The 27,840-nt window shown below is 38.1% G+C and overlaps 5 protein-coding genes across 5 annotated transcripts; 1 reads left to right on the plus strand and 4 right to left on the minus strand.

The window, feature by feature from the left end:
- Window positions 1–99: 99 nt before the first annotated feature.
- LOC108817984 (protein EXPORTIN 1A) lies at window positions 100–8,103 on the minus strand. Its single transcript, XM_056990519.1, has 32 exons — window positions 7,844–8,103; window positions 7,326–7,442; window positions 6,995–7,087; window positions 6,839–6,910; window positions 6,614–6,721; window positions 6,461–6,543; window positions 6,184–6,322; window positions 6,010–6,078; window positions 5,848–5,925; window positions 5,627–5,689; window positions 5,488–5,532; window positions 5,252–5,359; window positions 5,041–5,139; window positions 4,705–4,908; window positions 4,493–4,552; window positions 4,133–4,243; window positions 3,769–3,866; window positions 3,524–3,632; window positions 3,327–3,392; window positions 3,147–3,245; window positions 2,986–3,066; window positions 2,820–2,909; window positions 2,613–2,698; window positions 2,433–2,513; window positions 2,144–2,326; window positions 1,976–2,042; window positions 1,646–1,756; window positions 1,417–1,524; window positions 1,192–1,329; window positions 935–1,072; window positions 744–848; window positions 100–643 (listed from the first exon to the last, which is right to left on the minus strand). The coding sequence occupies exons 1-32, from the start codon at window positions 7,940–7,942 to the stop codon at window positions 521–523; spliced, it is 3,231 nt and encodes a 1,076-aa protein (XP_056846499.1). The 5' UTR covers window positions 7,943–8,103; the 3' UTR covers window positions 100–520.
- A 2,593-nt stretch (window positions 8,104–10,696) lies between these two features.
- Window positions 10,697–12,454, plus strand: LOC108817048 (NADP-dependent alkenal double bond reductase P2). The gene is made up of 5 exons (XM_018589640.2): window positions 10,697–11,011; window positions 11,118–11,298; window positions 11,513–11,679; window positions 11,756–11,838; window positions 11,947–12,454. Exons 1-5 carry the CDS (start codon window positions 10,763–10,765, stop codon window positions 12,323–12,325), a joined length of 1,059 nt encoding a protein of 352 aa, XP_018445142.1. The 5' UTR covers window positions 10,697–10,762; the 3' UTR covers window positions 12,326–12,454.
- A 42-nt stretch (window positions 12,455–12,496) lies between these two features.
- Window positions 12,497–15,765, minus strand: LOC108817047 (uncharacterized). The gene is made up of 8 exons (XM_018589639.2): window positions 15,259–15,765; window positions 15,045–15,140; window positions 14,681–14,791; window positions 14,299–14,608; window positions 14,033–14,123; window positions 13,604–13,934; window positions 13,287–13,435; window positions 12,497–13,202 (listed from the first exon to the last, which is right to left on the minus strand). Exons 1-8 carry the CDS (start codon window positions 15,574–15,576, stop codon window positions 12,686–12,688), a joined length of 1,923 nt encoding a protein of 640 aa, XP_018445141.1. The 5' UTR covers window positions 15,577–15,765; the 3' UTR covers window positions 12,497–12,685.
- Window positions 15,766–17,860: 2,095 nt separating this feature from the next.
- On the minus strand, window positions 17,861–22,757 carry LOC108817046 (cellulose synthase-like protein D2). Its single transcript, XM_018589638.2, has 4 exons — window positions 22,358–22,757; window positions 21,231–22,161; window positions 20,101–20,911; window positions 17,861–19,777 (listed from the first exon to the last, which is right to left on the minus strand). The coding sequence occupies exons 2-4, from the start codon at window positions 22,142–22,144 to the stop codon at window positions 18,047–18,049; spliced, it is 3,456 nt and encodes a 1,151-aa protein (XP_018445140.1). The 5' UTR covers window positions 22,145–22,161; window positions 22,358–22,757; the 3' UTR covers window positions 17,861–18,046.
- A 586-nt stretch (window positions 22,758–23,343) lies between these two features.
- On the minus strand, window positions 23,344–26,133 carry LOC108833902 (probable arabinosyltransferase ARAD1). The gene is made up of 10 exons (XM_018607295.2): window positions 25,494–26,133; window positions 25,240–25,413; window positions 24,988–25,145; window positions 24,744–24,891; window positions 24,545–24,660; window positions 24,320–24,458; window positions 24,090–24,200; window positions 23,874–23,942; window positions 23,619–23,791; window positions 23,344–23,546 (listed from the first exon to the last, which is right to left on the minus strand). The coding sequence occupies exons 1-9, from the start codon at window positions 25,956–25,958 to the stop codon at window positions 23,654–23,656; spliced, it is 1,518 nt and encodes a 505-aa protein (XP_018462797.1). The 5' UTR covers window positions 25,959–26,133; the 3' UTR covers window positions 23,344–23,546; window positions 23,619–23,653.
- Window positions 26,134–27,840: the final 1,707 nt, after the last annotated feature.

The following is a 27,840-nucleotide window of genomic DNA, read 5'->3' on the forward strand; positions in this document are numbered from 1 at the left end:
ACGACTAAACCGCATATATTAATCTTCCTACGCAGACCTACTCGTGAGCTTCATAACACGTTCCACGCAGTTGTGAACACTAAATTGAGTTTGGACGAATAAAGAAAAAGAACACCTTTCTATTAATGGTAACAATAATAGGGGGATAAAACAATGTCTTGTACCCTAACGCACGAATCACTCGAGTAATATAACAAAAACACCCGAAAAACTTTGTCTAATATGTTTAAAGCAAAGCAATAATCAGCCAACCATAACTAGAGAAGAGCCCTAAGGTTTTTTAAATCTACATTAAAAACCCAGTTAACTAACGAAACAAGACACCAGTTTACCCCACCCAAAGATCTCTGTTTTCTTGGCTTCTCCAATTCCCAAAATCGAACTAGGAAGGCTTCCAAAAAAGGCAGCAGCAGCGGTGTGATGAAATTAACGTCTCTTCTATACTCCTCCTCACTCATTCCAAAAAGCCTACGGGAAAGCTTTCTACCATCTTGTTGCAGCATTCTTGTTTTTTTTTTGTCTAGGAGTCGACCATCTCGTCTTGGATCTCATTAGGAGCAACAAGGCCAGGAATCGATAGCATTCTTTGACGCTCTTGCTCTCTCTGCGCTGCTGCTTCCTCAGCATACAGATCTTTGTTATCCTGATATTTTCATACAATATTTCACCAAATTGGCTATAAGTTTTGTGTTCTCGAAAGCAATTGAATGACAAGATTCGTCAAAGAAGAGTTAATAGTTTACCTGAGCGGAAAATTCCTTGGACTGCACAAGAAAGTCACGTATGTTTTTCTTAAATTCGGACGGGTCATTCCTTGACTCGTAAAGTCTGTTCACAAACTGTGTGACCTGTATTGTTAACAATCGAGACTCGATATCAGACATGAGAAAGAAAGAAGAATCAAAATCAAACTGGTTTTAATTTTTCTACTTACCTCTGCTGCAGTCATGTTGGGGAAAGAAGAGCTCAACAGCTTAATGGTGTATTCACGAACAAAGACAGCGTTGTTCGGATACGGGTGAGGTACAGTCGCAACATCCCACAAAGGTTCCGTTAAAGCACCGCTCTCAACCTTTTAAATTTATAATCAACAAACGTCTAAGCGTATATAGAAGAACCTACCCCATTTCGAAGCATACTTATAAAGGCCAACAATAAGATAAAAGATGGGAGAGGAGAGACTTTTCTTACCAGGCAAAACAGATGCTGCAGCACCAAGACATGCAGCTTGAAACCAGGCTTATGAAAGGTATCAGTCAAAACAGCAAATATTTCTTGCTCGATTTGGATAAAGTAAGACCGGAAGAATTGATTACAAAACGCAGATTGCTGTCACAATCAGAGGCAAATGTTAGACACCAGGAAACAACATATACCACAACCACAGAGTAAAAACAAGGGAAACAAACACCAAACCTGAAAGTTCTTCAGCATCTCAAGTAGGAGATTAAGTCCAGTTTCGGCGATATTTCTCTCAGTATGTCTAAATGCCCAGATAATTGAATCCATCACTAGCTTCAGTTGCTGATGCAAAATGACAGACAGTATGATATCCGAATATTGAGACAAGGCTTGGAAATAAGGCCATAAGCTCCTTAAGATCACACGAAGGAAAACAAATATATGCAAGAACATATATACCAACCTGACTAGACAACTTTACGAGGGCAGGGAAACAAAATGTAGCAATAGCACGGAGTAGTGAGAAAAACTTGAGCCGGTGTTCGGGATAATCTTCGAAGTTCTTAGTTATCATCTGCAAAATGATTTAAAAAAAAATTCCAATCACATATTGCACCTCCCACTTCCAATTTAATATCAAATCTAAGTTAGGTGAAAACAAGATTAACTTCTCGATCTAAACTACTTCAAGTCTTTCACTAGTCACCACCACAATGAAAGTGCTAAGTCTCCTCGTTTATAGAAAAAGCTGTAAGTGTGAGTAAAAAGAACACAGTCCAAATAATGCAATTACCTCCAATGTACACTGGAAAACAGCTTCAAATATGTTTGGCACGTCATCTAACATTGTTGCCTTATACCTGAGAAGTAAAGTTTGGAATCACATCTTGTAGCAATCCAGTTACGCAGATGGTAGACATTCTTAATTACTACAGCACACATCAACTAATAAGAGGCATACTTGTTTATAATCGTTGCAAAAAGTGAAAGAACTTCTGATTCCCTAGCATCAGGCACATTCCTTGCATAGTCAGCAAGTACATATTCCATCATTGGAGACACAAATTGTTTCCCTATGTGTGGTTGGTCTTCAGCTTTGTCTAGAAAGGTTTCTATCAGCTTTAGGGTTTCCCTCTTAACAGATCTGTACAGCAAAGCATTACAATATATATATATATATATATATATATATTACAGTGTCAAATAGTGGCATCACGAAATGTGTATGTGATGCATACAACAAATCATACCTTAAGAGTTTTACAAAAGATGTCTTCGAAGCATATGGCCCCCCACTAGTAATGCTGCTCGACACAAGCTCACTGTACATTCTGGTGCAGTCATAGAGAAAATTAAATGAGCCCCCAACTAAAATAACACCAGAAGTACTGTTAACTATTAAAGGCTATAATGATGTATCATGAATTTACCTGTATACATTCAACATATCCATGAATATCAAGGAAATTTGGGATAAGAAATACGTTCCTAGTGAAGTAGCAGCACTAGTGTTGGTCTGCATAGAAAAACACATGGTAATAGTTATGCCTTGCAATAAAATCTTTTGTCTAAACACCAGCAGATGCAGAAACTCGACTATTAAGATGCCACTATGAGGAATAGGTAAGAAATCGGACCTGTAGAATATTAAGCACTGTACGTATCACATCTGGATCCTTGAGAAATTCTACACTCTGGCGTGCCTGTCCAATGATTTCTGCCCATTTCTACATTATAAAACTGAACAGTTTTAGCCAACTACGTAAACAAAAGTTGAGCAGCCACATCTTTTAATTAACATACCTGGTTTGGAAGTACCATCAACCTCTGTAAATATTCATCTCTTTTCTGCGGATCTGATTCTGCCTGGATCATATTACCAACCTGGAGACAGAAAAATCATGAAATCTCAACAGAGAAATAGCTCTAATTGGCAAATTAGAAACGCATCTGAAAAAACTTACAGATTCGTAAAATGAGTGAATTTGATGAGGCTGAAGATCTTGAACAGTAGTTGCAAGGCCAGAGAGAAGTTCGGATACAAATGGTTCAGTCTCTCCAACCTGGAAGCAAAATTAACAATATGACTAGGAGCTCATTTAGCAGACAATGGAAAGGATAAGAAAGGTGAATTGAACACAAACCTGAACAATAACAAATTTGCGCTTGCACTTCTGAACTATTTTCAAAAATGTATCACAGGCCATGTCCTGAAAGGGAACATAAACATTAGGACCAGAAAAGAGTCAGATTCTAGCTTGGGCAGATATGAATCTTATTCTCAGACTTTAAACATCAAGTAATAACTGTATCCCATAAATTTAAAAGTTTGGAGGGCTACCTGCACACCAGGATGTGTCTCGTGCATGAATTCAAACAGCTTATTCACAACTGTCTTAAGAAACTTCCAGTGTGCCCTTAAGAACCTTGGATATTGACCAACGACATACCTGCAACAATGCCAAAGCAGAATCTTTCAACTAAGTACGCATAACTCTGATGCGCGATGAAATGTCGAATAAACAACATAACAGAAGTACAGCAATCCAGGAAGAAATTCAACAAAATATGAAGGACCAAACTTACATGATGTTGCTAGCAATGACAGCTTTATTGTCTTTTCCCTTGATAATCTCACATAAATTCAACAAATCACGAATGACCATCACCAAAAATCTATTTTCCTGAAATAAATAAAACATGTAACTTAATTCACTCGTGCGCAGAATCGAAAGGTTGAGCACGCCGTCTCAGAACACAGTAAGAAGCAGTCAAGCACAGACTGATAAATGTGTGGGGCTAATGAGAGAAAAAAATCAAGATTAGATTTGAAAACTACCAATCTTTTGAACAAGTTATCTTCAAAGCGAATAAGGTATACGAGCTAATAGATGGAAGAACTGTATCAACAACAATTTCCATTTTGTGAAAAAAGAAAGTCAGGCTGTACCTGATCTTCTGCCATAGATCCAGAAATAGACCCAATAGCCCAGCAGAGGGTGTTCAAATTGTTCCATGTCCATTCCTCCCCGCTTAATTGTTTGTTTAGCTTCCTCAACATCTGTCAAAGAGAGAATCAGAAGTTCAGATCAGCTCAACAGCATGAAACAGGCTACAGGAAAACTCATACCTAAAAACACGTCCACGTTTAAAGTTTAAACTGCTAAATTTAGGGTACTACTGACTGTTTCCCCATGGAAAAAGACAACACTCATTCCACTTGATCATAAACCCCAACCCAACTGTTAATCCTCAATATATATCACAAACCAATATGCTTAGACCAGTACCAAAATGATCAACACTGTACCTGCTTCTCAGTATCATCATGATCAAGGTGTGAGAGGTAGATTAGGGTCTCCCGCATTATCTGCAATTGTTGGAGCAACAGAAAAACATCAAAGAGGTACAGTGGCGAGTAGGATTTAGAAAATTTCCCTAAATTCATGGTACTACTGGTAGTCTGGTATATATCTAACCACGCTAAAGTAGAGTAATGTGAACTGGACTAGAAATCAGTACCTTATACTGGACAAGAACATCATTGTCCTTCATAGTTTCACGAACTATGTTACCATTTTCATCTTCAACAATAAGCACTTCTTCAGGCTTCGCCATGCGGCTAATCATTAACCCTCTTAATTTGGACATTGGGTTAGAATAAAGTTGACGCCGCTGCATGACTTGAGAGCCAAGGCCATCAACCATACCAGGAGCGAAAGACATCTGGGAATATGCACGTCAAAGTTAGTAACCAAAATATAGTAAGAAGTTTAAATAATATACCACAGACATCTGTGGTATCAGTTATGTAAGAATACAAAAAACGATCTGTATTAGTCAAGGAACCCATCCTACCTGCAATCCCATCAGGTTCACACTTGCCGCAGGGTTATCCGAATTATGATGCGCCTCAAACAGCTCCAAAACCAACAAGTTCCAGTAGTCCAAACAAACCTGCTCAATCCAGAATTCAGATGGGTGAAAAGCGCATGAGAGGATTACTAAGGGGAAAACAACATATACAACTGTTTAATACCAACAATACTGGCAACGGCAATTTACAAACCTTAAATACTTCAGTGTCATCAACATATGATATATTGATGAGATATTCGAGACCCGCAAGTAATAAGGTGACAAATTCTGGCGTTGATTCCAAGACCCGTATATGAAACTGCATATAAAGTGGAAATAGATGATGAGTGCTGGAAGCATTAAAACACAACCGTGAACCATCATTATACATATCCAGAATTCCAGTAACCCACTAGATATATATTTCAAACAAAGAAAAAGATTTACCTTGAAAAACGAAGTGAAAAAAAGTCCCAGGTTCTGGATAAATGCCTAAAGGTGACATAAACACACACACAGTTATAACCTTGCTAAATCATTCAAATACAAGGGCTGCCTCGAAACCAAGTGCACAGAAAATACTTACTTGTTCTTCACCACTTCCGTTTGAATATGCCTCAGGAATATTTGTATTCGGTGGGAGAATTGTCTGCAAACATGGGAACAAGTGTTGAGCATCAGGCCAGAAGCCAAGAAAGCATAAAGTAGACCAAAATTACAACATATACTAACTAGAAGAATCGGAGTGTCAATGAACAAAAAGGTAATAGTACAAATAAAAGTAAAACAAGAAAATAACTATTATACCTGAAGCTGCCCTATAAAAATGGTATACATCTTAACATATTGGTCATTGTAGAAGTCTCCGAAATTGAGAGCTGCAACCTAGCAGAGACAAATTCAAGACAATAGATAGTTAAATAACAGATTCAATTGACAAAACAAGAAACAAAGAAAAAACTGAAGTACCTCTGTCAGACATTGTAGAGTGAGGTTCCTGTATGCTGGCACATGAAAAAATTTAAGAAGTGTCTCGAGCTGTAAACAACCGGAACAGATATCAGAACAGCTTAATTGCAGTACCAATTAACATCAATCTTAATTTTATTCTCTTATCTTATTTTAACAAATTAAGTACATTACCAAAGGAGACTCAAAAATGTAGCCCAACGGAATCCATGAAAGATACGCATGCAACGCAGAGAGCGTTGAACGTATAAGATCCTGTCTTTGAGAAGCTGAGAGGACATATAGGCATAACTCGTGAATGAGTTTAAACTCGCTGCACACAGAAAAAGCACCAAGAGGTAAATAAATGATAGTCCATACCCAACATATACAAGATACTTAAATAGAGTTGGAATAGTTAGAACTTTACAAAATTTATATATAAGATTCTAAAAAAAAGAGTCTGACGTGCCTGTTTAGAGACTGTTTCAGCTCTTTAATTTTCTGTTGAGTCATTTCTCCTCTTGAGAAATCAAAAACCTCTTCACTTAGGAGCTAACAAAAGAAAAAAAAATGTTATTGTTTTCAAGTTAGAGCTGATTACAAAAGCAGGTAAAGATCTTACTTTCAAAATGATCATGCAGTTCTCGCAGATAGTTTCACTAGTTTTAGCAGCAGCAACTAGATCAGGAATGAAGCTTGTCCACTTCGCCGGCCAATCATGCTTCACTATCTGTGCATTTATCCCAATATATTAAGTTACGCCATGAGCTAGGATGGTCAATGGAGTGGAACGAGCTTTGGGTTGGAACTAAATACGTAAGCGTTAGCTACCAAACCAAATAGATACCTGAACCAGGATGACATTTAGTTTGTTGACATAGAGCCTCTCCGATCTGAAAGACGCTTCATTACTCGAGAGCTGCAAGGTTACATCATTGCAAAACCAGTTAGCAGAGTTTCCGAGTTTCATCAGGACAAACATAAGGCCTCCAAAAGAGTATACCTGAACAATGACCTCCGAAATGTAATTCTTCATTCCATCTCGTTGTTCAACAGGAAGTGCATTCCATCTGTACTTTATAACACCTTCTAGAACCTGGGAACCGATATAAAAAAAATCAGAGAGTTAATTTCATTTCCTATGAGGAAATGGTGAAATCAATGCGTATGATCAACTGATGCCAGAGTCTAACAACTTGATTGCTCGCAACTGATATTTTTACGGTTTGGAATAAAATATCAACTATCATCTAGGATAGATCAGTAGATGAGCATGTCTAACTAAAGTAATAAATACCAGAAGGGTATCAAGATACAAGAAGGATGAAACGCACCTGAAGAGCAAAGAACTTGGTATCCAAGCTCTTTGTGTTCTGCAGAATGTGAACAACCTGAAGCCACATATCCGGGTTAGCTTGCAAATCCCGCAAAATCTGGTCGGCAGCAGCTCTCTGTACATTGTTTGAAAACAATGTCGATTAATTCAAGCTAAAAACTCAGATGCGTAATGAGTTGAATATTGACATTGACGCATAACTACGCGATTCATTTCATCCAAAAATTACACAGCCATTACAAGATTTCACTCCTTATTAAGATACCTAAGACACATGAAATCCAGATTTTAAAAACTCGGATCACTTGAAACGCTGTATAAGCACGGTTCAATTTGCCCCAAAACAAGCCTATTGGGCCTAAGACGTATCGAAGTGCTAAACCCTAACAACGACACAGTCCTTAATCTCACTCGTTTTTGACCAAATCGAGAAGAATAAATACTATTCGTCCCAACTTCAATGTTCTGATGAAGGAGAAACTACAAGTCAAAAACACGCAGAGAAAATAGAACAACCTCTTCCTTAGATCCGGTAACGAAGAAGGCAGCAACAGTGGCGTCGAGCACAGCGACGTCAATCGGCTGGCTCAAGTCTCTTAGCTTCTCGGCCGCCATGGCGGAGAGATGAGCGAAGTCGAGTATGAACAGTGAAGGAGACGAAAACCCTAGGGGTGGGGAGACAAAATCTAGAGAGAGAGAGAAAAAAAAAAGAGACTGTTTCACTGTGCGGAGAAGGAGATTTATAGAGAGAGAGAGCGTTGGCGAAGACAGCTTAAGATTGACGCAGGGGACGGGGAAGGGAGTGACTTTGAATTTTGTTTTCATCTTCTTTCCTAACTATTTAATTTATTTGTTTTTTTATTCCTACTCACATGTGTATAAACTTAATTAATTATTTTGAAATGTCAGTTTACTTATTAATCAGGCTTTCCTGCTGTTTTTAATTATTTCAAGACGCGTCTCTTTAGGGTGGGAAGAAAAAAACCAATCGTAAAACCGAACCAACCGAATTGAAATCGACCGAAATCAAACCAAAATCTATTATTAAATAGTTCAATTTAAGATTTTCCTAATCCAAACCAACCGAACATTGATCAAATCGAACTGAATTAAGCTGAACTGATAAACCAATATATTTTTATTATTATTTAAATTAAGCATACTAACAATAACAATATACTAAAATCTAAGGTTAAACCCACTATTAACTTTGTTAAACGATGTTAGCTTTTTAATTCTCTATTTACTTTTTTTTAACGTCTTGAGTCGATTATTATCGATTAATTATACTATTACAATGATGAGAATATTACAAAAACGATTTTACAGCCGACAATTCTACCATCCTTTGAGAATATACGCCTGACTGCATCACTCTGAGCCGTCCTATGAGATCCATGTTCGATGGTACGCCATGTACCAAGCTGAAGATCTCCTGTAACATGTTTCTCCATAATCTGCATAATTTGATATTTTCTGAGGTTTGAATCCCAAACCTCCGGGTGTAGAAACAATTAAACCCTTAATTAAACCACTGGACCAAGGGGGCTTCCATATTCTCTATTTACTTTAGTTGACTGGTTTTGTTGTGTTTTTATAAATTTTTCGTGTTTGTAGAATTTTTGTTTTAGTTTTATTATTTGATTTAGTTTACATAATTTATTTTTTCATAATCTCATGATTTCATGACTATTCGTTTATGTTTTAAAATATGATTTCTCTTAAAAAAGCTAAACTCGAGGAGACTATTTTGAACTAAACTGAAACAGATCGAAAAAAATCTAGACCAAACTAATTATAGTTTACTTCAGTTAAAAAAACTTTAGAACCGAATTACCAAACCAAACCGAGTCAAATCGAACCGATAAAATAATCGAAGTTCCAACTCCTACATCTCTTAATAGAAAAAAATGGATTTTAAATTTAAAAACAGTAATAATATCATTTGAAGTTAATTGCAACAAAAGAAGTCTTCCCTTGGAATTTCGTCGATTATATAATTTCTGAAGTTAATTGCATCGAAAATTCTGTTCAAAAAAGATGGTTCAGAAGAAAGCTTGTTTCAGTTTTTATTTTATATGTTGTATTGTATTTTCTTCATTTTAAATTTCCAGTTGGGTGCATCTTTTTATTTTCTTTGTAATGTTATACTTTAGAAATAAGCTTTGTATATAGTATTGCAAATTAATTTTATTTATAGAAAATAACTTAAATATTGCAAAAAACATGGATTAACGTTTTTAGACACAAACTAGATTGTATATTTTTACGTATAGATAAATGTGATTTACAATATCATTAATGGGGTTTTAATGTAAGACTTGTGATTTTGGAACAAGGACTATATATATATGTTGTTGGATTCCATAGTCGGTCGTTATACAAAATTTATTAATTTGTTTAGTTACTAGGCTTAATCTGATTACTTGGTATACTCTCATAAACGTAGGAACAAAAGCATGAATGTATTTACAATGCCACTAAAACCTCTATCAATGTGTCATAGGCTATCTCGAATGTTATTTAGCTTAGTGTGTCCCTTATACATGGGGTAAATATCTTCCAGTTCCAACGCGACAAGAGACTCTATGTCTAGTGTTGTCGTCGTTAACGCATCAAGTACAACAACACAACGACTTGGTTTGCATCCAAAAAAAACACAAAGACGGAGACTAGAAGCTGCATCACGTGCTTTTGTTGCACATATCATAGTTCTACCTAAAACACTATAATATCTTAAGTAATCTATTTATGGTTTTTATCTCTATTAATCCATCTCTAATAATTTTTTTTATAAGATTGTCAACTGTTAATATGTCTATTTCTAGTGTGAAAAGGATCTCTAGTATTTTTTGTGCTTTATTGTTTTTAGTGATATAGTGGTTATGAACCAATATTAATAAACTAAAGTTTTAAAAGAACGAATAGTATCAAGTGTTCTAAAAAAAGAAAAAAAAGAATAGTATCAAGTTATATAACGTTAACAATTTAAATTAGAAAGCCTAGGATAGCATTCACTGGACAAAAAAAAGAAGAAATTTCTTTGTAAATGAGGCTACTAAAATTAAATTTACTGATCGCATATACTAAATTAGAGATTGTCTTGCTGTAAAATCTATAGTATGCTTTACAAAAATCATTTGTGAGAAACATAAGCACTAAAAAATAAAGAATGTGAAAAGGAATAGAATTTTATCAAAATGGGAAAGTACGTATGAGAAACGTTGAAAAATTATTGGAGCCGCGTTCAGACTTCAAAATCGTGAAGAAAGTAGAGAGCGGTGAATCAGCAGTGACGTCATTCTTGAAATCTTTGTGGCTCACACACAGCCACACGAGAACCCATTATAAAAGCAGCCCGAGTCCTCGACAAAAAAGGAAAGTAACAGTTTCACGTAACTCAGAACTCAGAAGTGAATTTCAGAGAAGAAAACGATGAGCACCGGAGGAAATGGCGGAGCGACGGCGACGAACAAGCAGGTGATACTGAGAGACTACGTGAGTGGTTTCCCAAAGGAATCGGACTTTGATATAACCACCACCACCACCGTCGAGCTTAAGCTTCCCAAGGGGTCTAACTCTGTTCTTGTGAAGAATCTCTACCTGTCATGCGATCCTTACATGCGGTCTCGCATGGGGAAGCCTGCTGCTTCTGGTATTGCTCAGGCTTACACTCCCGGCAAGGTACGGCCAAATAAAATGTTTTAATCTTTCAACTTCGAATAGGATCAACAACTGAAGTACCAGTCTGTTGTGCTAAATGTTTCATTGTGTGTGTTTTGGGGTGTAGCCAATCTTAGGGTTTGGAGTGTCTAGAGTGATAGAATCAGGCCATCCGGATTACAAAGAAGGCGACTTAATGTGGGGAATCGTTGGATGGGAGGAGTACAGTGTGGTTACTCCTATTCCTGACATGCATTTCAAGATCCATCACACTGATGTTCCCTTGTCCTACTACACTGGACTTCTCGGTATGTTTTCTGGAACTTCATCCTGTTTTTTCGGTAGTGTCAGAAAAAGTAGCTTGTTGGTACAAAAGTCCTAGCTTAAGACAGAGATCCTGACGTTGAAAGTAATAACCACTACATGTCTAACAAATATTAACTTAAGATTTGGAAGTGTTTTAATAGTATGTCTTGATATATACTACTCTCCTTCATGGATTTTTTTCTCTCTTCCTCACAGGTATGCCCGGTATGACCGCCTATGCCGGATTCTATGAAGTTTGTTCTCCGAAGAAAGGAGAGACAGTCTATGTGTCGGCTGCATCTGGTGCAGTTGGCCAGCTTGTGGGACAGTTTGCTAAGATGATGGGTTGCTATGTCGTTGGAAGCGCTGGAAGTAAAGAAAAGGTTTGTCTGATCATCACCTCTGGTTTTATGTGTCTTGGTTTTGTCTTCAAGAGAATGACTTTGCCCTTTTGCTTAGGTTGATCTCCTCAAAAACAAGTTTGGGTTTGATGATGCGTTTAACTACAAGGAAGAACAAGACCTTACTGCTGCCCTCAAAAGGTTCCAATAACCATTTTAGATGTCGTATAACTGTTAAACATAAGATGATTTTTTTTTTGTTAGCAGCATTCTAATAATATAAGAGGGATTTTCTTATTTGTTTTTCAGGTGTTTTCCCAGAGGCATTGACATATACTTTGAGAACGTAGGAGGCAAAATGCTAGATGCAGTGCTCCTAAACATGAACGTTCACGGGCGTATCGCTGTCTGCGGAATGATCTCACAGTACAATCTTGAGAACCACGAAGGTGTTCACAACCTATCCAACATAATCTACAAGCGAATCCGCATTCAAGGCTTTGCAGTGTTTGATTTCTACGACAAGTACGCAAAGTTCTTAGAGTTCGTGATTCCGTGCATCAAAGAAGGGAAGATTGCGTACGTGGAAGATGTAGCTGAAGGACTCGAGAAAGCCCCTGAAGCTCTGATTGGACTCTTCCATGGTAACAACGTCGGGAAGCAAGTTGTTGTAGTTGCTCACGAGTGAAACATTAACATAATGTTGGATGGTTAATGATATTGTTGTCTGGTAACTAGATATAACAATTTTCTTTTATTAATATATCAAAAAGTGGATATAATAAGCTCATCTTACAAAGGGATCAGTATTGCCTCATTTTTCCAAAGAGTGATGATAAAGATCAACTCAAGACTGTAATGGCTAAGAATAAATAATTTAAAGCAGTCATCAAACTCTCTCCCAAACAATTTAAATAATCAAAGCTTCTTTTTCTTTGCCTAAACCCTTTTGAAATATATTGCTCAGGGTTTTGAGTTTTTAGGGAGGTTCAAATCTACAGTTGCTGCAGAGATAGAAACCTATGTTGAAGACAAGTTTTAAATGATGTCATTTCTTGTTACCTGTATCGGTTCCAGCTAGTTTTTTTCTCTGTAGATGCTCCGCGACTTTGTAATCAATCACCTCTCTGAAAAGGTTTGCGTCCAACAAGCAGTCCGAGCTTCCATACACAGCCGCTTGAACGCTAGCCATCAGCTTCGCTATCTCTCTACCTGAAAAACCTTTCGTTTTGGCGGCAGCTTCCTTCAGGAGATACTCTGTGACGCCTTTTACCTCGATCTTCTGCTGGTCTCTTTTGAAAAGGCTTTGGAGCAAACCCGGCTTTTTTAGATTGGTCTTGGTTATGTACTTGTCTAGGTAGAGGTTTAGAAGCTTGAAGCGCTCTTCTTCTCCAGGCAAGGGGAACTCGAGAGTCTCATCCACACGGTCAGCCACCGCTGAGTCTAGATCACCTGGTCGGTTTGTGGCAAGCGCTAGGACTATGTCTTTGGACTGGTCACCCGTTCGGAAGAGGAGTGCATTTAGTGCACTTCTTTGCGCTTCACTCATGTATGTTTTGTTCCGCCTGTCGAATTTGCAAAATCTGAGTTAACACAGAGAAACCAAAACCCCTGAGAGTTAAGATTATCATATCGTAAATGTGACTTACTCGCACAGAAATGCATCAGCTTCATCGATGAATAGCAACAAGCCCCTCTTAGATTTTTTGGACCAGTCAAACAGTTGGTGTATCTTTGTAACAGCCTGAGCTCCCAGTGGAGCAACATCTCCACCCGTCATCAACGCATAATCTAGACCCTGAATGGTATAATAAGTTAAAGGAAGAGTGTGATTATCAAAGTAACAAGCTTGAGATTCTGCAATTTAATTACCCCCATGAGAAACATAGAAGTAAGATCTCAGATGCATCTAAGCTTCGTAACTGATATAGTGATTATGAGCATTAGAAATGGAGCAAATACATACAGATTTGCGAGCTAGCTCTCGTGCAGCCATTGTCTTTCCTGTTCCTGGGGGACCGTAGAAAAGCATATTTCGGAAAGGTGCTTGGTGGGATTTTGTGTTGGCAGTTGCACTAGCTAGCTGTTCGATTCTCTTTTGGAGAGAAGGATGCAAAATAACATCACCGAACCCCTTTCCGTTTTTGGATGCAGCCGCCTTACCTCCACCCCGTAACGTGGAGAAGGCACGAGAAAGCGATCCAGACCAAGGGTACTTCCCCCTCGATGATTCTCGAATAAGAGAAGGTTGTCCTAAGACTCTATCCACGTAGCTCCAGATAACCTTGGCACCTTCTCTGCATCAAGCAATTTATTAAGCTGACTAAGTTCCTCAGCCTTGAACAACAAGAAGGCATGACTGGATTCTTTTTCCAACCATATTTAGTTTTTTTACCTAGTTGTGTAGATTCCAGCTGCAAGAGCAGTGAGTCCTCCAACAGCAACAACCAGCTTATTTTGATCTGTTAGAATCATACGCAACCCACCTAGGAAAAAGGAAATAAAGAGTCAATCACCTATTGAGAAGGACAAAAACACGCCTAGTATACTCACAAGCTATTTATTAGACACTTATTACTGCTCTGACGAAACTGCCATAGATAAGTTTCCACCATGAATGAATTAAAAAGAGAAGAAGATACTGTGTCACTAATGTCAGACCTCCAATGTGATCAAAAGTAGTGTTTATAGCTGAAACCCATTTTTCTCTTTCAGCTTTTGCACGATCAACAAGCATTCTCCTGTTAACGTCTTCAGAGAGCTTAGATTCACGGGCTCTCCCTTCAGCTTCAGCCATAGCTTTGACCCTGATAGTCTCGCGTTCAATCTCAGCTTTCTCCCTCTCCGTTTGTCGTCTCTGCGCTTGAATCTCTTCCTCGGTAGCTCGTCGAGCTACTTCCATCCTGATTGATGATTCTTCTTGCATCTTCACAAGTTCTTGATTTCGTGTTCTCTGGGCTTCATTCTCAGCCTGTAACACGATATGCAGAATATAAGTCCTCAGTGTTAAATAAATAATCTATTTTTTGTGGTAAACACATGCCTGCATCCTTTTTCTTGCTAATTCATCTTCATAGCGAGCCATCTGTGCTTTTGTTTGTGCTTGGTGCTGAGCAAGTTTCTTCTGTTCATCGTATATTACCCTTTGCCTCTCCTGTGAAAAAGGAAAAAGTCAGCAAACATAACATTATAGCCAGGAATCTTCAAATTAATAACAGAGATGGTTATACCGCAGTTGCAAAAATCAATTCTAGTAGTTAAAACAGAAAGTTGTAAGAAAACATTAAAAATAATCAATTAAAATACCGTTTCCAAAGCGCCCAACTATTCTAAGGTACTAGCCAATCAGATCATGTGATCAAAATATATATTGAGAATGAGCTAAAGAGAGTAAAAGATGATCTCACAGCTTCAGCTTGGGATTGCAAAGCTTTAAACTCTTGGGCCTTAGCAGTAAACTCAGCTTGCCTCGTCTCTTCTCGTGTCTTCATACTTTCAAATACCTACGAAGAAACACACACATTCATTCAATCGTGAGAGGCCAAACACTAAACTTCTCATCCTAAAGAACACATTAATCAGATCTAATCTACAATCTCTCCAAGTTGTTCTTAGAGAGACCTTTTTGGCGTGAGCGGAGTTGTTAATCCCCTTCAAGGCCTTTGCACCTCGCTCCAGCGCCTCCGGATCGAACCCCGCCGAAGTCGTTCTCGGGTTATCGTTCCGAATCCGCGGAGGAGGAGCATCGGATTCTTCGCCGGGAACAGAAGACTCTTTCCCGGAGGATCCCGGCGCCGCGGGAGGAGGAGTAGAGCCCTGCTGCTGAGGATTCGAAGTGGAGAAGGTGAGAGATCCATCTGCAGAAGCGACGTTCGATTTCGATAGTGACGCGGCGGCTGCTAGAGCTGACATCAAACCGATCGCACATTTCTGAGCCATTCTTTTTTCCCCTCGGGAATCTCTGACAAGGGATTAGGGTTCTTAGAGATTCACAGAGATTTTAAAAAAAATGCTGTAAAAATATTAATGAGGAAGAGACTGGCTTGATGAACAAGAAACTTTTTTAAGGAGCCATAGAAAAATGTAGGAGGAGGAGGCAGAGAAGGAAAGTTGCCGAGGGTTTTGGTAGGGTTTATCTGTTCAAGGAAACTGGTGTATTTTAGATTTCGGGTGGGTTTTATCCGAACCGAAAACCCGATTTGTTTGGGTCCACTATATAGCCCACAGTGTCGGAATTTTGAAGGCCTCTTTACAAAGGAAAATATTGTAATTTTATTTTACCTCATTTTTATCATATTAATTCTCAGGGAAAATTCCTTAAAAATACACAGACTGAATTTCTTTTGCTGAAAAAATACACGAACTTTTTTGGCTTCCCAAAAAATACACAAACTAATTTTGATTGTCCATAAAATACACGAACTTTTGAATTTTGAAGGTTTCACACCTCGATTTTAACGGTGTAAACAGTGACTAACAGAATAGTAAAACGCCGTTAGACGCCGTTAACTCTGATTAAAAAGTTCATGTATTTTTTGGACAACCAAAATTAGTTCGTGTATTTTTCGGGAAGCCTAAAAAGTTCGTGTATTTTTTCAGCAAAGGAAATTTAGTATGTTTATTTTTAAGGAATTTTCAAATGAAGTTTGGATATTTCATATACTATTCAGAGGCTAAATATCTGGACCCAAAACATATCCAAAATTTTATATTTGTAAACTTTCGGTTTGGTTTTGGACCAAATATTTTCGATCTGAAAGATCCAGATCCGGAAAAAAGGCCCTAATCCGACCCAAAGACCTGGAAAAAAAACACATTCTCTATCACATGATACATATCCGAAATTTTATATTTGTAAACTTTCGGTTTGGTTTTGGACCGAATATTTCCGGGTCAGTTCTGATTCAAGTTTTTGAATCCGGCTAAACATTTTAACCGGATTCAAAAACTTGAATCAGAACTAACCCAAAAATATTCTCTCCAAAACCAAACCAAAAGTTTACAAATATTTGTTGAGTCCACTTTAGTCGAAATCTATCATATATATCTAAAAATTCACAAACAACTCTAAATTTACATTGAAAGTTTCATATTAATTAAAAATGTTTCTGTTACAAAAACAAAACTAAAAAATGTTGCAAAAATAATAACAAAATTGTTAGCAGAAAGATCTTGTCGGATTGAATCTATTCGTATCGATTTTATTAGGCCCATGTCTATTCAGATCAGTTCTTTTTGGTTTCAATTCTTTCAAGTAGATGAGTTTTGGACCCAACAAATATTTGTAAACTTTCGGTTTGGTTTTGGACCGAATATTTTCGGGTCAGTTCCAATCCAAGTTTTTGAATCCGGCTAAAAATGTCAAGATTAGGTCTAGATATTTTAGCCGGATTCAAAAACTTGGATCGAAACTGATCCGAAAATATTCGGTCCAAAACCAAACCGAAAGTTTACAAATATAAATTTTGGATCTGTATTGGGTCAAGATATTTAGCATCTGAATAGGATATGAAATATCCAAACTTCATATGAAAATTCCTTAAAAATACACATATTAAATTTTCTTTGCTGAAAAAATACACGAACTTTTTAGACTTCCCGAAAAATACACGAACTAATTTTGGTTATCCAAAAAATACATGAACTTTTTAGTCAGAGTTAACGGTGTCTAACGGCGTCTTACTATTCTGTTAGTCACTGTTTACACCGTTAAAATTGAGGTGTGAAACCTTCAAAATTCAAAAGTTCGTGTATTTTATGGACAATCAAAATTAGTTTGTGTATTTTTTGGGAAGCCAAAAAAGTTCGTGCATTTTTTCAGCAAAAGAAATTCAGTCTGTGTATTTTTAAGGAATTTTCCCTAATTCTCACTCTCCTAACTTTTAGTACATATAGTTTGCATAATTTATTTTTTACTATGTGCCAGAACTATTGTGACACTCGTGTTATGACACAAAAACTACATAACAAGAAGCCTTTGAAGTGTGATTCTCTCCAGAAGTAGCACGATGTGGTGGATGCCATGGCACTTGATAGAGCCTAAGCTACAAACGCTGCGGTTTATTATGATCTTGACATTACCTTGATCAATGATCTTCCACGATTGGAGATCTTGAGGTTGAGAGAGTGTGTAATGTGGTCAAGACGACAGAACAATGGATAGCCATTGAGGCTGACTTTGAGATGCTAAAAAGGAAAGACAAGACAACCAAAAAAAAAAAACAACAAGAGAAACTACTAAGTTCTATATTAAGCTGATCTCTGTTCTAAACATGACCACCCATCATCAATATTCTTACCAGACATAGAAACAAAAAATCTAATAAACGAACGTTATTTTACTACAGCAAAATAAAAAGACCAATGTTTTGTGAGAAGAAGAAGGAACTCAACGAACCAACAAAACCTATCATGGAAAACTGAATCCTCCAATACCAGTAGTCCCAGGAGGCGGACTAACAGAAACCCAAAGAAGAGATATCGTAATAGCAATAAGACCAGACCAAACATAAACAATCGTCGGCGTCCTCCCTCTCCTCCCCATCAACCCTTTAGCAAAAGGATAGAGATGAGCCAACACCCAGAAGCTAAAGAACACTCCTCCTATCAGCTTACTCCACTGAGGTATCACCGCGTATATCGTCCTGCTGAACCCCACCGCGATGGCTACCAAGTTCACCATCATGATCGTGATCGGTGGGATCATAAGCGAGGTCCACTTCACCATGTACAGATCCGCGAACTCGTCGTCCACGTCGTCTCCTCCCGACTTTGACGTGAGCGTGAACTGGATCTCGAGTCCAAACACGACTTTCAGCAAGCCTTGGATGACCGCCGCGAGGTGGGCGCTGGTCCCACCGATGAGCCAGAACTGCTCGTTTCTCCACCATTCCTCCAGGGAGATCCCAGACCATTTGATCTCCAGCAAGGCCAGCAAGCAGAGAGTGATGGAGATGATGAGCAGGTAGACTAGGAAAGTGATGTTAAGCGTCTGGACGATGAACTGACCAGAGAAGAGAGAAAGAGCTGGAAGGAAACAGTAGACGATCAAGAAGATGGAGGTGAACGGGTAGATGCCGACGTTCAAGTAAGCTATCCTCTGAAGGAACTTCATCTTAGAGGTAGCGAAAAGCGCGTTGTTACGCGAAAAGAAGATCTCCACCGAGCCAGTAGCCCAGCGGAGAACCTGGTGGAGCCTATCCGTCAAGTTAATAGGAGCAGTGCCTCTAAATGCATCACGTTTCGTCACGCAGTAAACCGACTTCCACCCCCGGTTATGCATTCTATAACCGGTCACAACGTCTTCGGTTACCGACCCGTAGATCCAACCGATACGTGATCCCCACTCGGTCTTATCCTCGTACCAGCAAGAGATCACAGCGATGGCTTCGGCTACTGTTGATGCATCGAGAAGCTCGCGCGGGATGGTGAGTGCACCGGGCGGGCGCCCGTTTTTAACTGACGGGTGGTCCGCCAAAGGCCTGCCTTGGAACTCAGCGACGGGTATGGAGTCTATAAGGAACGTTGAGTTACCGAACTTCTTTGGGACTAAGGAAAGACTCATCTCCTCGTCCTCCTCCTCATCATCCATACGCAGTGCTCTGTTCTCCTCGGAGACACGACTCTTCTTCTTACGACCACCACAGCAACCAGAGGAATGCTCTTTGGACCGAGGGGGATCGAACCCGTAGAGAGCTATCCTTCTGAAGAGACAACCGGTTCCAACGTAGACCGGACCCATAAGCCCATCGAGAGCTCTCATGTTGACGTCGAAGAAGACGGTGTTGTGGTTAGCGTACCGATCAGAGGGGTCGATACCTTCGAACCGCTGCGGGAACTGGACGTAGCAGAGACGGTCTCCTCCTCGGTCCATCATGAAGCACATGCCTTCCCTCATGGCCTCGGAGTTGTATATGTAATGGTCGCAGTCGAGGTTGAGTATGAACGCTCCGTTCGACATTATGGCAGAGGCTCTTACTAGAGCGTTCATGGCTCCTGCTTTCTTGTTGTGGTCGTAACCAGGTCGCTTCTCGCGGGAGACGTAGACGAGGAGGGGAAGTCGGATGTCCACGTCAGTTAGATCGAGAAACCCTTCGGATACTCCGTGTAATGGCTCATCACTCGGTGGCTTCAACATCACCTGCACATGAAAACAAGAAAAACACTGAGATGTTGAACAGTGACTAGTCCTTCGATATGTTACATTTAAATAAAATATTGTAGCTTTTTAGGTTTAATTATAAAATTATTTTGAGGAATTATAAAAATTTCGCATACAAAAAAAACTAGACAAAATTGTAGATTTCCATTAATATTATTGTTTTAACTTCACAGATTTTAGACTAATTTGATCGATTTAAACCAAATTTAACCAATTTAAAATGATTTAAACTAATTTGAGTTGTTTAAAAAAAAAGTTGTTTTGGCTATAACCTAATCTGACAAGAAAGAAAGTTTAAGTACCTGAATGATACCAGCGTGGTCACTTCTGGAGTGGTCAGTAGCAGGAGTCAACCAAGTACCAGGCCAGTGAGTACCATCAGCCATCCAAGTAGCTTTAGGAATCTTGACAGGCTCCAAAAGCTCATCGTCTCTGTTCTGCTGCCTCTGCATCTTCATGGCTTTAATCTCTTCTCTAGCGTGATAAGCATCAGAACGTCTCCTTATGGAATCAGGCAAGCCGTTGATCCTGACTTTGAACTCATCGTACTCACGCTTCACACGTCTCCTGTCCTTGACGAAATCAGACTTGACTTTGTTCTTGTAAGGATCTCTCTTCAAGCTAAAGTACGACTCAGGATTCCTCGGCTCGATCACGTGCTTACGGCAGAAAGGAACCCAAATGTTCGCAAAGCTAGCGGCTTCAGCCATGGCTTCAAACGTGAGAAGCGCGCCTCCATCGTCGGATACGTAGCAAGAAAGCTTCTCGACGGGGTACTCCGCTGCGAGAATGGATAAAATGGTGTTGGCAGTGACCAGAGGAGGCTCTTTGTCGGGATCTGCGGTTGAGACGAACACGTCTAGACCAGGGAGGTCAGATTTTCCTGTCGGGTTGCTTGGTGTCGGCGTTTCGAACTTCTCCTTGAGGACTTCGAGATCGGTTGCACGGTTGATGGGACATAGCTTAGGAAGCTGATCGAGTAGCCAAGAAAAGGCGAACCAAAGCTCACAGACTACAGACATTCCCCATAACCATATAGCGTCTTGGTTTTGATTCTGAATCCTCCAACTCAAGAACAGTGCAAGAACAACCACACGGATAAATATCAACAGCCTGCAACATTAAAAAAACACATTACTATTAGCTATAATAAATTATTGATTTGTTCTTTATATTTATATTTTACATTTGCATAGCATATTTTAGTTTCAAGTTTAATTATAAAATTATCTTGATAAATTATAAAAATTAGATATAACAAAAAAAAAACTAGATAAATTTGTGGATTTACACTAACATTATTTTTTAATTAAAGAGATTTAGACCAATTTAGATGGATCTAAACCAATTTCAACAATTTAAAAACGGTTTAAACCAGTTGTAGAGCTCTAAACAATTACAAGAACAAGAGCAAAAGCTTTTTGTCTGTTACCTGTATGGACTGATAATACCAGCAGGAATCTTGAGCTTCCTAGTAAGCGGTCTCCAAGGTTTACTCATAAAATCTTGCATCTCTGTACCCTCACCTTCACCATCACCATCACCATCCTTACTACTACTCCCCAAGTTCCCATCCTTTGTCCAAAAAGCATTCCCATAACCATAAGTCCCACTGGTCTCAAACAACCACCTGTTCTGATCAAAATCCCCCGTCTGGCTCCTCATCAAAACCGATTTACTAGTCGACTTCATCAACGACAACCTCCTCTCCATCTTCGAACCGCTACTACTACCACCACCCTCAGGACCCGGAAGCCCCCGCTGACCACCATACCCATCCTCCATGTCTGTCAAATCAGTGTTCTTGTACTGTTCTTTACACCCGGGGCAAATCCCACCGTTGGTTTTAACCGCATCAACGAAACAGTCTCTACAGATTTTGAAGTCGCATTCGCAGGGGAGAAGATCTTGTCCTCTCCCATCGCTCATGACCTTAGCGTCGCAGCCGGGGATGGCGCAGGAAGATCCTTTGGAGCCAGCCATCTGCGGGTGGCTAGTCTCGGTCTCGATCACTTTGTCCATGAGGTGAGCCTTGGTGACGCTGTTGAAACCTCCGGTGAACATGGAGTTGGAAACGTACTGCTCTTCGACCTTTTGGGAGATGGATGGGTCCATTAACTGGTTGTTATTTGGAGTAGGAGGGATGTGGACGGTGTAGCTGGCGAACTCGGCGCTGCTGAGCTCGCTGTCGAGGTCGTCTCTCGAGTAGTTGACGTAGCGACCTGAGTTGGTTCTTCGTGTGATGAACTTGACTTTGCCCGGACCAGACGGCCTCCCTGGATCGTTGGCGTCGGACATGTTCGATAGATTTGAGCGGCTTTTAGTGAAATGGTTATGGGATGCCATTGCTTTGGCAGATCCTCCTGAAGAAAACGAGTATAAAATTAGCAAACGGATCTAAAGTACGACAATAACAAAAAAGGCGTCGCCTTTAAAGGTAAAGAAGAATATAAAGTTCCAAACTTTCGATTCTAAGTGAAGGGGAAGAGAGATGAGATGACATTCAGACAAAAAGTGGAAGAGAGAGAAGAAGAAGAAACCTATGATTGGTTCCAGTACCTTACAGAGGAAGAGACTCAGATCTTAAGGGGGAGAGGAAAACACTTTCTTTTTGAACAAATCTGTCTGAAGGATTCAATGGAAGTGGAGAAGAGGCATTGAAGAAGAGATGATAGTGAAAGGAGGAAATACTCAAGCAGACCCTTAGCTGCTAACAAATACACGTAATGAGGACAGCGACTGTATATATATTTATTCAAAGATCTTATGATTAGGTGGAACGATGAAGATTTAAGCGCAGAGCTTTTGTTGAATAGAGAAAAAAAAAGAAATCGAGAGGGAAGATATATGCTCGTTTTCGGTTTTTTTAATAATGAAGTAGGAAAGAAATAATTTGAGACGCGGAGACAGCAAATACGAAGGTGGAACGCCGCCGTAGATGGGTTTGAGGTTTTTCGGACAAGGTGCAAGAGCTAATTTTGACTCTTGTCTGGAGTATTATTTATTTTTTTAACGCGCTTGAGATCTTCTTAATTTTGAATTTTTTTTTCTCTTTCTAAATAATACTTTGATATTTAGAGGATACGAAAAGTTAACTTACCATTAAGATCTTCTATTTACTTATTACGAAAGTTCCATATAGTCTTTAAGGAAATTAATTAGAGGTGGAAATTAATTAGACATCTTGTGCGTCTCGTGTTATTATTACAAGAAAATAGAAAACACAAAAGAATGTCGTAGGGACTAGGTAGGCGTTACTTTCGGGACTCAACAACGTGCAAAAGCACACTTAAAAAGAACCGATGAGGGTGCTTTAGGTAATTTTCCTAATCGAAATGAACAAATACGCGGTTTTCACGGGTATTTCAAGCTGTTCTTCTATATATGGTATGATGGGGCTAATATGATTTCTTACGTGTGTACGCAGCTTTGGTCAATAAAATGTCATAACCTCTTTTCTTTTTTCTTCATATCCAAGGGAGGGTATAACTACTAACATAGAACTATTTCTCATTTTCTATAGATTTTAGTCAAAAAACACAAAACACACACGTAATGCCTTCTCACCCATATATGATTTCTTTTAAAAAACATATATAAATATCTAGCATATATTAAAATGAATATCCATGTTATCCATAAAACTGATAACAAAACAAACCATATATCTGGATCAGGTCGGCATGGCTACGAAAGCCTTTTGTCCATATGACTCGATTGTTATTTGCTATGTTGCTGGATCTCGAAGCTGCATTTGAGCATAAACAATGGTGAGATGGTTTAGGATAAGAAATTCAACAGCATATTTTTGGAGCATTACATATATTTCAAGATTTGAAAATGTGATGGATCTTCTTAAGCCAGATGATTCAAAGAATTGGAGGCTGTAGAGTTTGGTATCCAGCAATCGCATCTGCAAATACTCCTAGATCTTTTCACCACCCGTTGTGACCTCCTAGTGTGAAGCTTTATGCTCACCAGCTTTCCGGCTATCTGTCATTTCCAACAACAACACCATCCATTTCTCAATGCATAGATTTTGACATTAAGTTCTAAACCATGAGATCAAATTTACCATTCTCCACGTCAAATCCTCTGGACCTAAAGGCTGAGCAGGGCTAGAATATAGGAAATGCTTCGAATACTGGAAGAAAGTGAAAATAACCACACTACATAAAAGATATGGATATGCACTAACGCGAGAGAACTACTTATTTCGTGTAAGACAGATTATGAAAGTAGGTTCGTGTCATTTTGAAAAAAAAACACAACTGGGAAGATGAGGACTTACTTGAGCAAGGCTAGTCTGAAATTTCCTGACTTGGGAGGGAGCAAGGCTTCTCAGATGATTGACAAGCCACCCTGGTTGTATTGCATCACTAGAAGAAACAATCACAGCAACCTTGAGAGGAACAATAAAGGAAAAGAAATGAGGGCAACAATAACAGACCTTGCTTAAACATATATAGACAAATTCAGAAAATTTAGAATCACCAATGTAACATGTTTAGTTTGACATACCTTCTTGTAATCAAGTATTCCTTCAAAAGGAAGTTCCAACTCGTCACTGACTATAACAGGTATACAGCCACTCACAATGGCATCAAACAGTCTCGCCGAGGATGGTGTGTCACCAGCAGGACACAAACAGAATAAAGATCTGCTAGAAAGGCACACATAGTCATGAAAAAGGAAAAAAAAATGTTATCACATCCAATCGGCTAGGAAAGCAACCTTAGACTTTACCTACGCATGCCGGCCTGAGCTGCCAGTTTCCCTCCCTCCCCGGCAGTCCCTTCAGTGATGATTACATCCTTGACACCACTTAGTTCCGTACCAAGCTTGGCACGTATTTTACCTCCCTAATAAAACAATCCAGTTAAGCCAAAACATGAGATTAGACAGAATCTATAGGACCAATGAGAAGAGGCATGAGACTCTTTACAGCATTCCTCTTAAGCCGTCCTCGGAAAAAAAGAAGCGTGGTCCTCATCGGTGCACTTTCTGACAAGCATTTGGCATCACATATATCAACATTAGGAACGTAAGGAAGAATCAGGTCTTTCTCCAGTGAAACTTGCCCAGGCTTATACCTACAAAAGGTCAAGTTTCAAAACAGAATCAACAAAAGTGTCACCTTAGAGAGCAAAAAAACTACATAACTCGGAATCAGTTCAAGAAGGAGTCACCAGTTCCCAGTAGAGTCCATATCTGGTAAAAGCCAGATAGCGTTTTTCACGAATTTGCGGACGGTCTTGAAAGACCAAGGATGGTGAATAGGAAAGATATGATCCCTCCCCTCAGATCTTTTCCAAGCAGGCTGATCAGTAACCCACTTCAAAGCTTCCTACAGTGGGATTAACAGTTTAAAAAATACAAAGGAGCTATCTAAATAATAATACTATTATTAGTAAACATATAAAATCAAAGCTCACTCACACCCTATAGAGTGATTTGCATTGCTGCTTCTCCAACAAGAAGAAGCTGATTGTGGTGAAAAACGGAACATAGAATAAGTCTGCTTCCTCCTGCTTATGAACCCTCACAACACTTTTCAAAAGCCGTTCGGATTCAGGAGAGATCAGATCAGCCCAGAGCCAATAATCAATTGAATGCTGCAATATATACAAAACCATAAGTAGCTCTAACAATCAATCAATCAATTCAATCAATCGTCCAGCGAACAACAAGTGACCTGCTCGATAAGGCGATGCACAGGGCTACCGTTGGAGGTGGCGTTCGAAGTCTCCTTGTAAGTGTTGTGAAACAGCCAGAGAAGATCGAGAGTGAACTTCTTCGGCATCTCGTACACGTAAACCTTAACCGGATAAAACCCGACCGGATCTTCGCTCAACAACCGATTCTCCCTCTCGAACACCTTCTCGTCGAGTTTCCTCTTCAGATCATCGTCGTCGCTCTCGCCGCGCACCGTGTCGTCTCTGACCGGTGAAGCGAGCTTCGGCGCCTTGTGGATCAGAAACTGCTCGAGGGAGGCGACGAAGGACGTTTCCGTTGGTTTTGGAGAGGGAACGGAGGAGGAAGGGAAGGTGTAGAGGATGGCGAGTATAGAGAAGGAAGAGATGATGAGTGTGAGGATTAGGGTTTTGGATCTGAATCTGGGGAGAGTGCGATGATGATGATTCTGCTGTTTTCCAGCCATATTGCGAGATCTGATGCTTCTTCCTCTGTTTACTCAGAAGAGCGAGAGTGAAGTGGGAAAAAGTGACGATGCGTTTCTCTTACCGCAATTAAGCCTGCGACTGCGGTTACAACGCTATGTTGAGAATTTGTTCTGCAAGTTTCTACCGGTATGATCGCAGAGATTAATTTGTTTGTGAGATAGTTATGGGGATGATTGACGAACTATTAAATGTAGCTGAAGTTAAAAAAATCAACAGTATTTATATTTTATATGATTACAGAAAATTAAAATTATATTATTTTAAAAATATAAATATTTTTATAAAATAATATCATTATTTTTTTAAGAAGAATATAGAATTTGTTTTGAAATTTTATAATATAAATTAAAATTAAGTGTTTGTCCACACATGCAAACATAATTCTTTTATAGATAATTATTAGTAAATGTACTATTAATTTAAAGATCTAAAAAATAAATAAAATATTAAATATTAAATATATAATATTTTATGAATTTTTCAACTTCTTAACTTTTGACTTTGATTTATTTTTAAAAAATATATTTTGGATAGCAAGATTGATATTTTATATTTTAAAATTTATATTATTATCTTTAACCATTTTATTATATTAATTTATAAACAATGATCTAATTAAATAAACATATATAATTATTAATATAAAGCGATGCTACTAAACTAAATTCTTGGAATTTCTAAAACTTACAAAATTTATTTATATTACAAAATTATTTGAGAATGAGTTTGTTATTTGTCATATTCTTTATGATTTTAGATTGCGTCGTTAATTTTGATAAACAATTTTAGTTAAACTGATTAAAGTTTTGATATCTTTAATAAATAATTATATAATTCATTATTTAACTGGCTACAAATAATTTATAAAAATTATCTCAAAAAATTAAATGAAATACATGTATGGAAGGAAAATAAAAAGATAATTTTATGTATTTATTTTGTGTTTATCTGCATATTTTTTTCTTATTTGTTAATTTTTATAATTAGTAGTATATATACACATATATAGATTTTTCGTACTAGAATATTTAAAATAATTTTAAAAATAAGAAAAAATTATTTATATGTATTTATAGAAGTATTAATATGTCATGACATATATTTTAAATTATTAAATTTTATTTAGTATTAAAATACTAAAAAGAAGTATATAAGCAAGCAATAAATTTGGGGAAATTTAATCAAACCAATAACAATAAATTTTTGATTTATATTTGGTGGAAATTTTAATTATATCATAAGTTTTATATCACTTTCAAATTTACCATTAATAAATGATTATTTTCACAAATATCCTAAATTTATGATAAAACAACTCTAAGCAAAAAAATTAAAATATTGATAAAACATTAATAAACTCATAATCCCTTTCCCTTAATATTAAACCCTAAACAATAATCACTAAAGTTTAAATCCAAATGTTACTATATTTTTTGATTGGTGGTATTTTGAAAAAAAACTAATACTATTAAAACATAAGGCCTTTTTTGAAGTGACCTTCTGTTTCAACCATATTTACCTTTTTGTGCCATTGAATTATTTTTAGGTTATTGTTTTTATTTAATGTTTTTTTTAAAAAAAAATCGTTGCTTTTACATTTTTGGAAAATCATTCTTTTGTTTAAAATCGTTTGATTTGGTTAGTTAATTATTGAAATAAATATAACTCCTATATATTCTGCTAATTAATACGTAATATCAAAACAAGATTTACTTACATTGACTCCGCTTTCTTCTTCATTAATAGTAATCACCTAAAAGTGAGCGAACAATTGATACGCTTAAAGGTACCAACTTTAACATTTCGTTTTGTTCAATTCATCAGTTACACTAACCTAAAGTTTGGTTTCCTTCTGGTTGT

The sequence above is a fragment of the Raphanus sativus genome, chromosome 7 (assembly GCF_000801105.2).
Source record: "Raphanus sativus cultivar WK10039 chromosome 7, ASM80110v3, whole genome shotgun sequence".
NCBI lineage: Eukaryota > Viridiplantae > Streptophyta > Magnoliopsida > Brassicales > Brassicaceae > Raphanus > Raphanus sativus.

Bases quoted from the DNA above. Each gene is read 5' to 3' on its own strand.
- LOC108817984 (XM_056990519.1), bottom strand. From the start codon at position 7,942: ATGGCGGCCGAGAAGCTAAGAGACTTGAGCCAGCCGATTGACGTCGCT. The intron at 6,079-6,183 runs GTAATGTACTTA...GGTTGTTTACAG, and splicing joins ACATTTTTGAGTCTCCTTTG to CTCGAGACACTTCTTAAATT. The intron at 1,525-1,645 runs GTTGGTATATAT...ATTTTGCATCAG, and splicing joins TCGTAAAGTTGTCTAGTCAG to CAACTGAAGCTAGTGATGGA.
- LOC108817048 (XM_018589640.2), top strand. From the start codon at position 10,763: ATGAGCACCGGAGGAAATGGCGGAGCGACGGCGACGAACAAGCAGGTG. The intron at 11,012-11,117 runs GTACGGCCAAAT...TTTGGGGTGTAG, and splicing joins AGGCTTACACTCCCGGCAAG to CCAATCTTAGGGTTTGGAGT. The intron at 11,299-11,512 runs GTATGTTTTCTG...TCTTCCTCACAG, and splicing joins CTACTACACTGGACTTCTCG to GTATGCCCGGTATGACCGCC.
- LOC108817047 (XM_018589639.2), bottom strand. From the start codon at position 15,576: ATGGCTCAGAAATGTGCGATCGGTTTGATGTCAGCTCTAGCAGCCGCC. The intron at 14,609-14,680 runs GCATGTGTTTAC...ATCGTGTTACAG, and splicing joins TAGCAAGAAAAAGGATGCAG to GCTGAGAATGAAGCCCAGAG. The intron at 13,935-14,032 runs GTAAAAAAACTA...TGCTTGATGCAG, and splicing joins GCTGGAATCTACACAACTAG to AGAAGGTGCCAAGGTTATCT.
- LOC108817046 (XM_018589638.2), bottom strand. From the start codon at position 22,144: ATGGCATCCCATAACCATTTCACTAAAAGCCGCTCAAATCTATCGAAC. The intron at 20,912-21,230 runs GTAACAGACAAA...TTAATGTTGCAG, and splicing joins GGTATTATCAGTCCATACAG to GCTGTTGATATTTATCCGTG. The intron at 19,778-20,100 runs GTACTTAAACTT...TTTCATGTGCAG, and splicing joins ACCACGCTGGTATCATTCAG to GTGATGTTGAAGCCACCGAG.
- LOC108833902 (XM_018607295.2), bottom strand. From the start codon at position 25,958: ATGGCTGGAAAACAGCAGAATCATCATCATCGCACTCTCCCCAGATTC. The intron at 24,661-24,743 runs GTAAAGAGTCTC...TTGTTTTATTAG, and splicing joins GACGGCTTAAGAGGAATGCT to GGAGGTAAAATACGTGCCAA. The intron at 24,201-24,319 runs GTATGTCAAACT...GTTCCTCTCAAG, and splicing joins GAATACTTGATTACAAGAAG to GTTGCTGTGATTGTTTCTTC.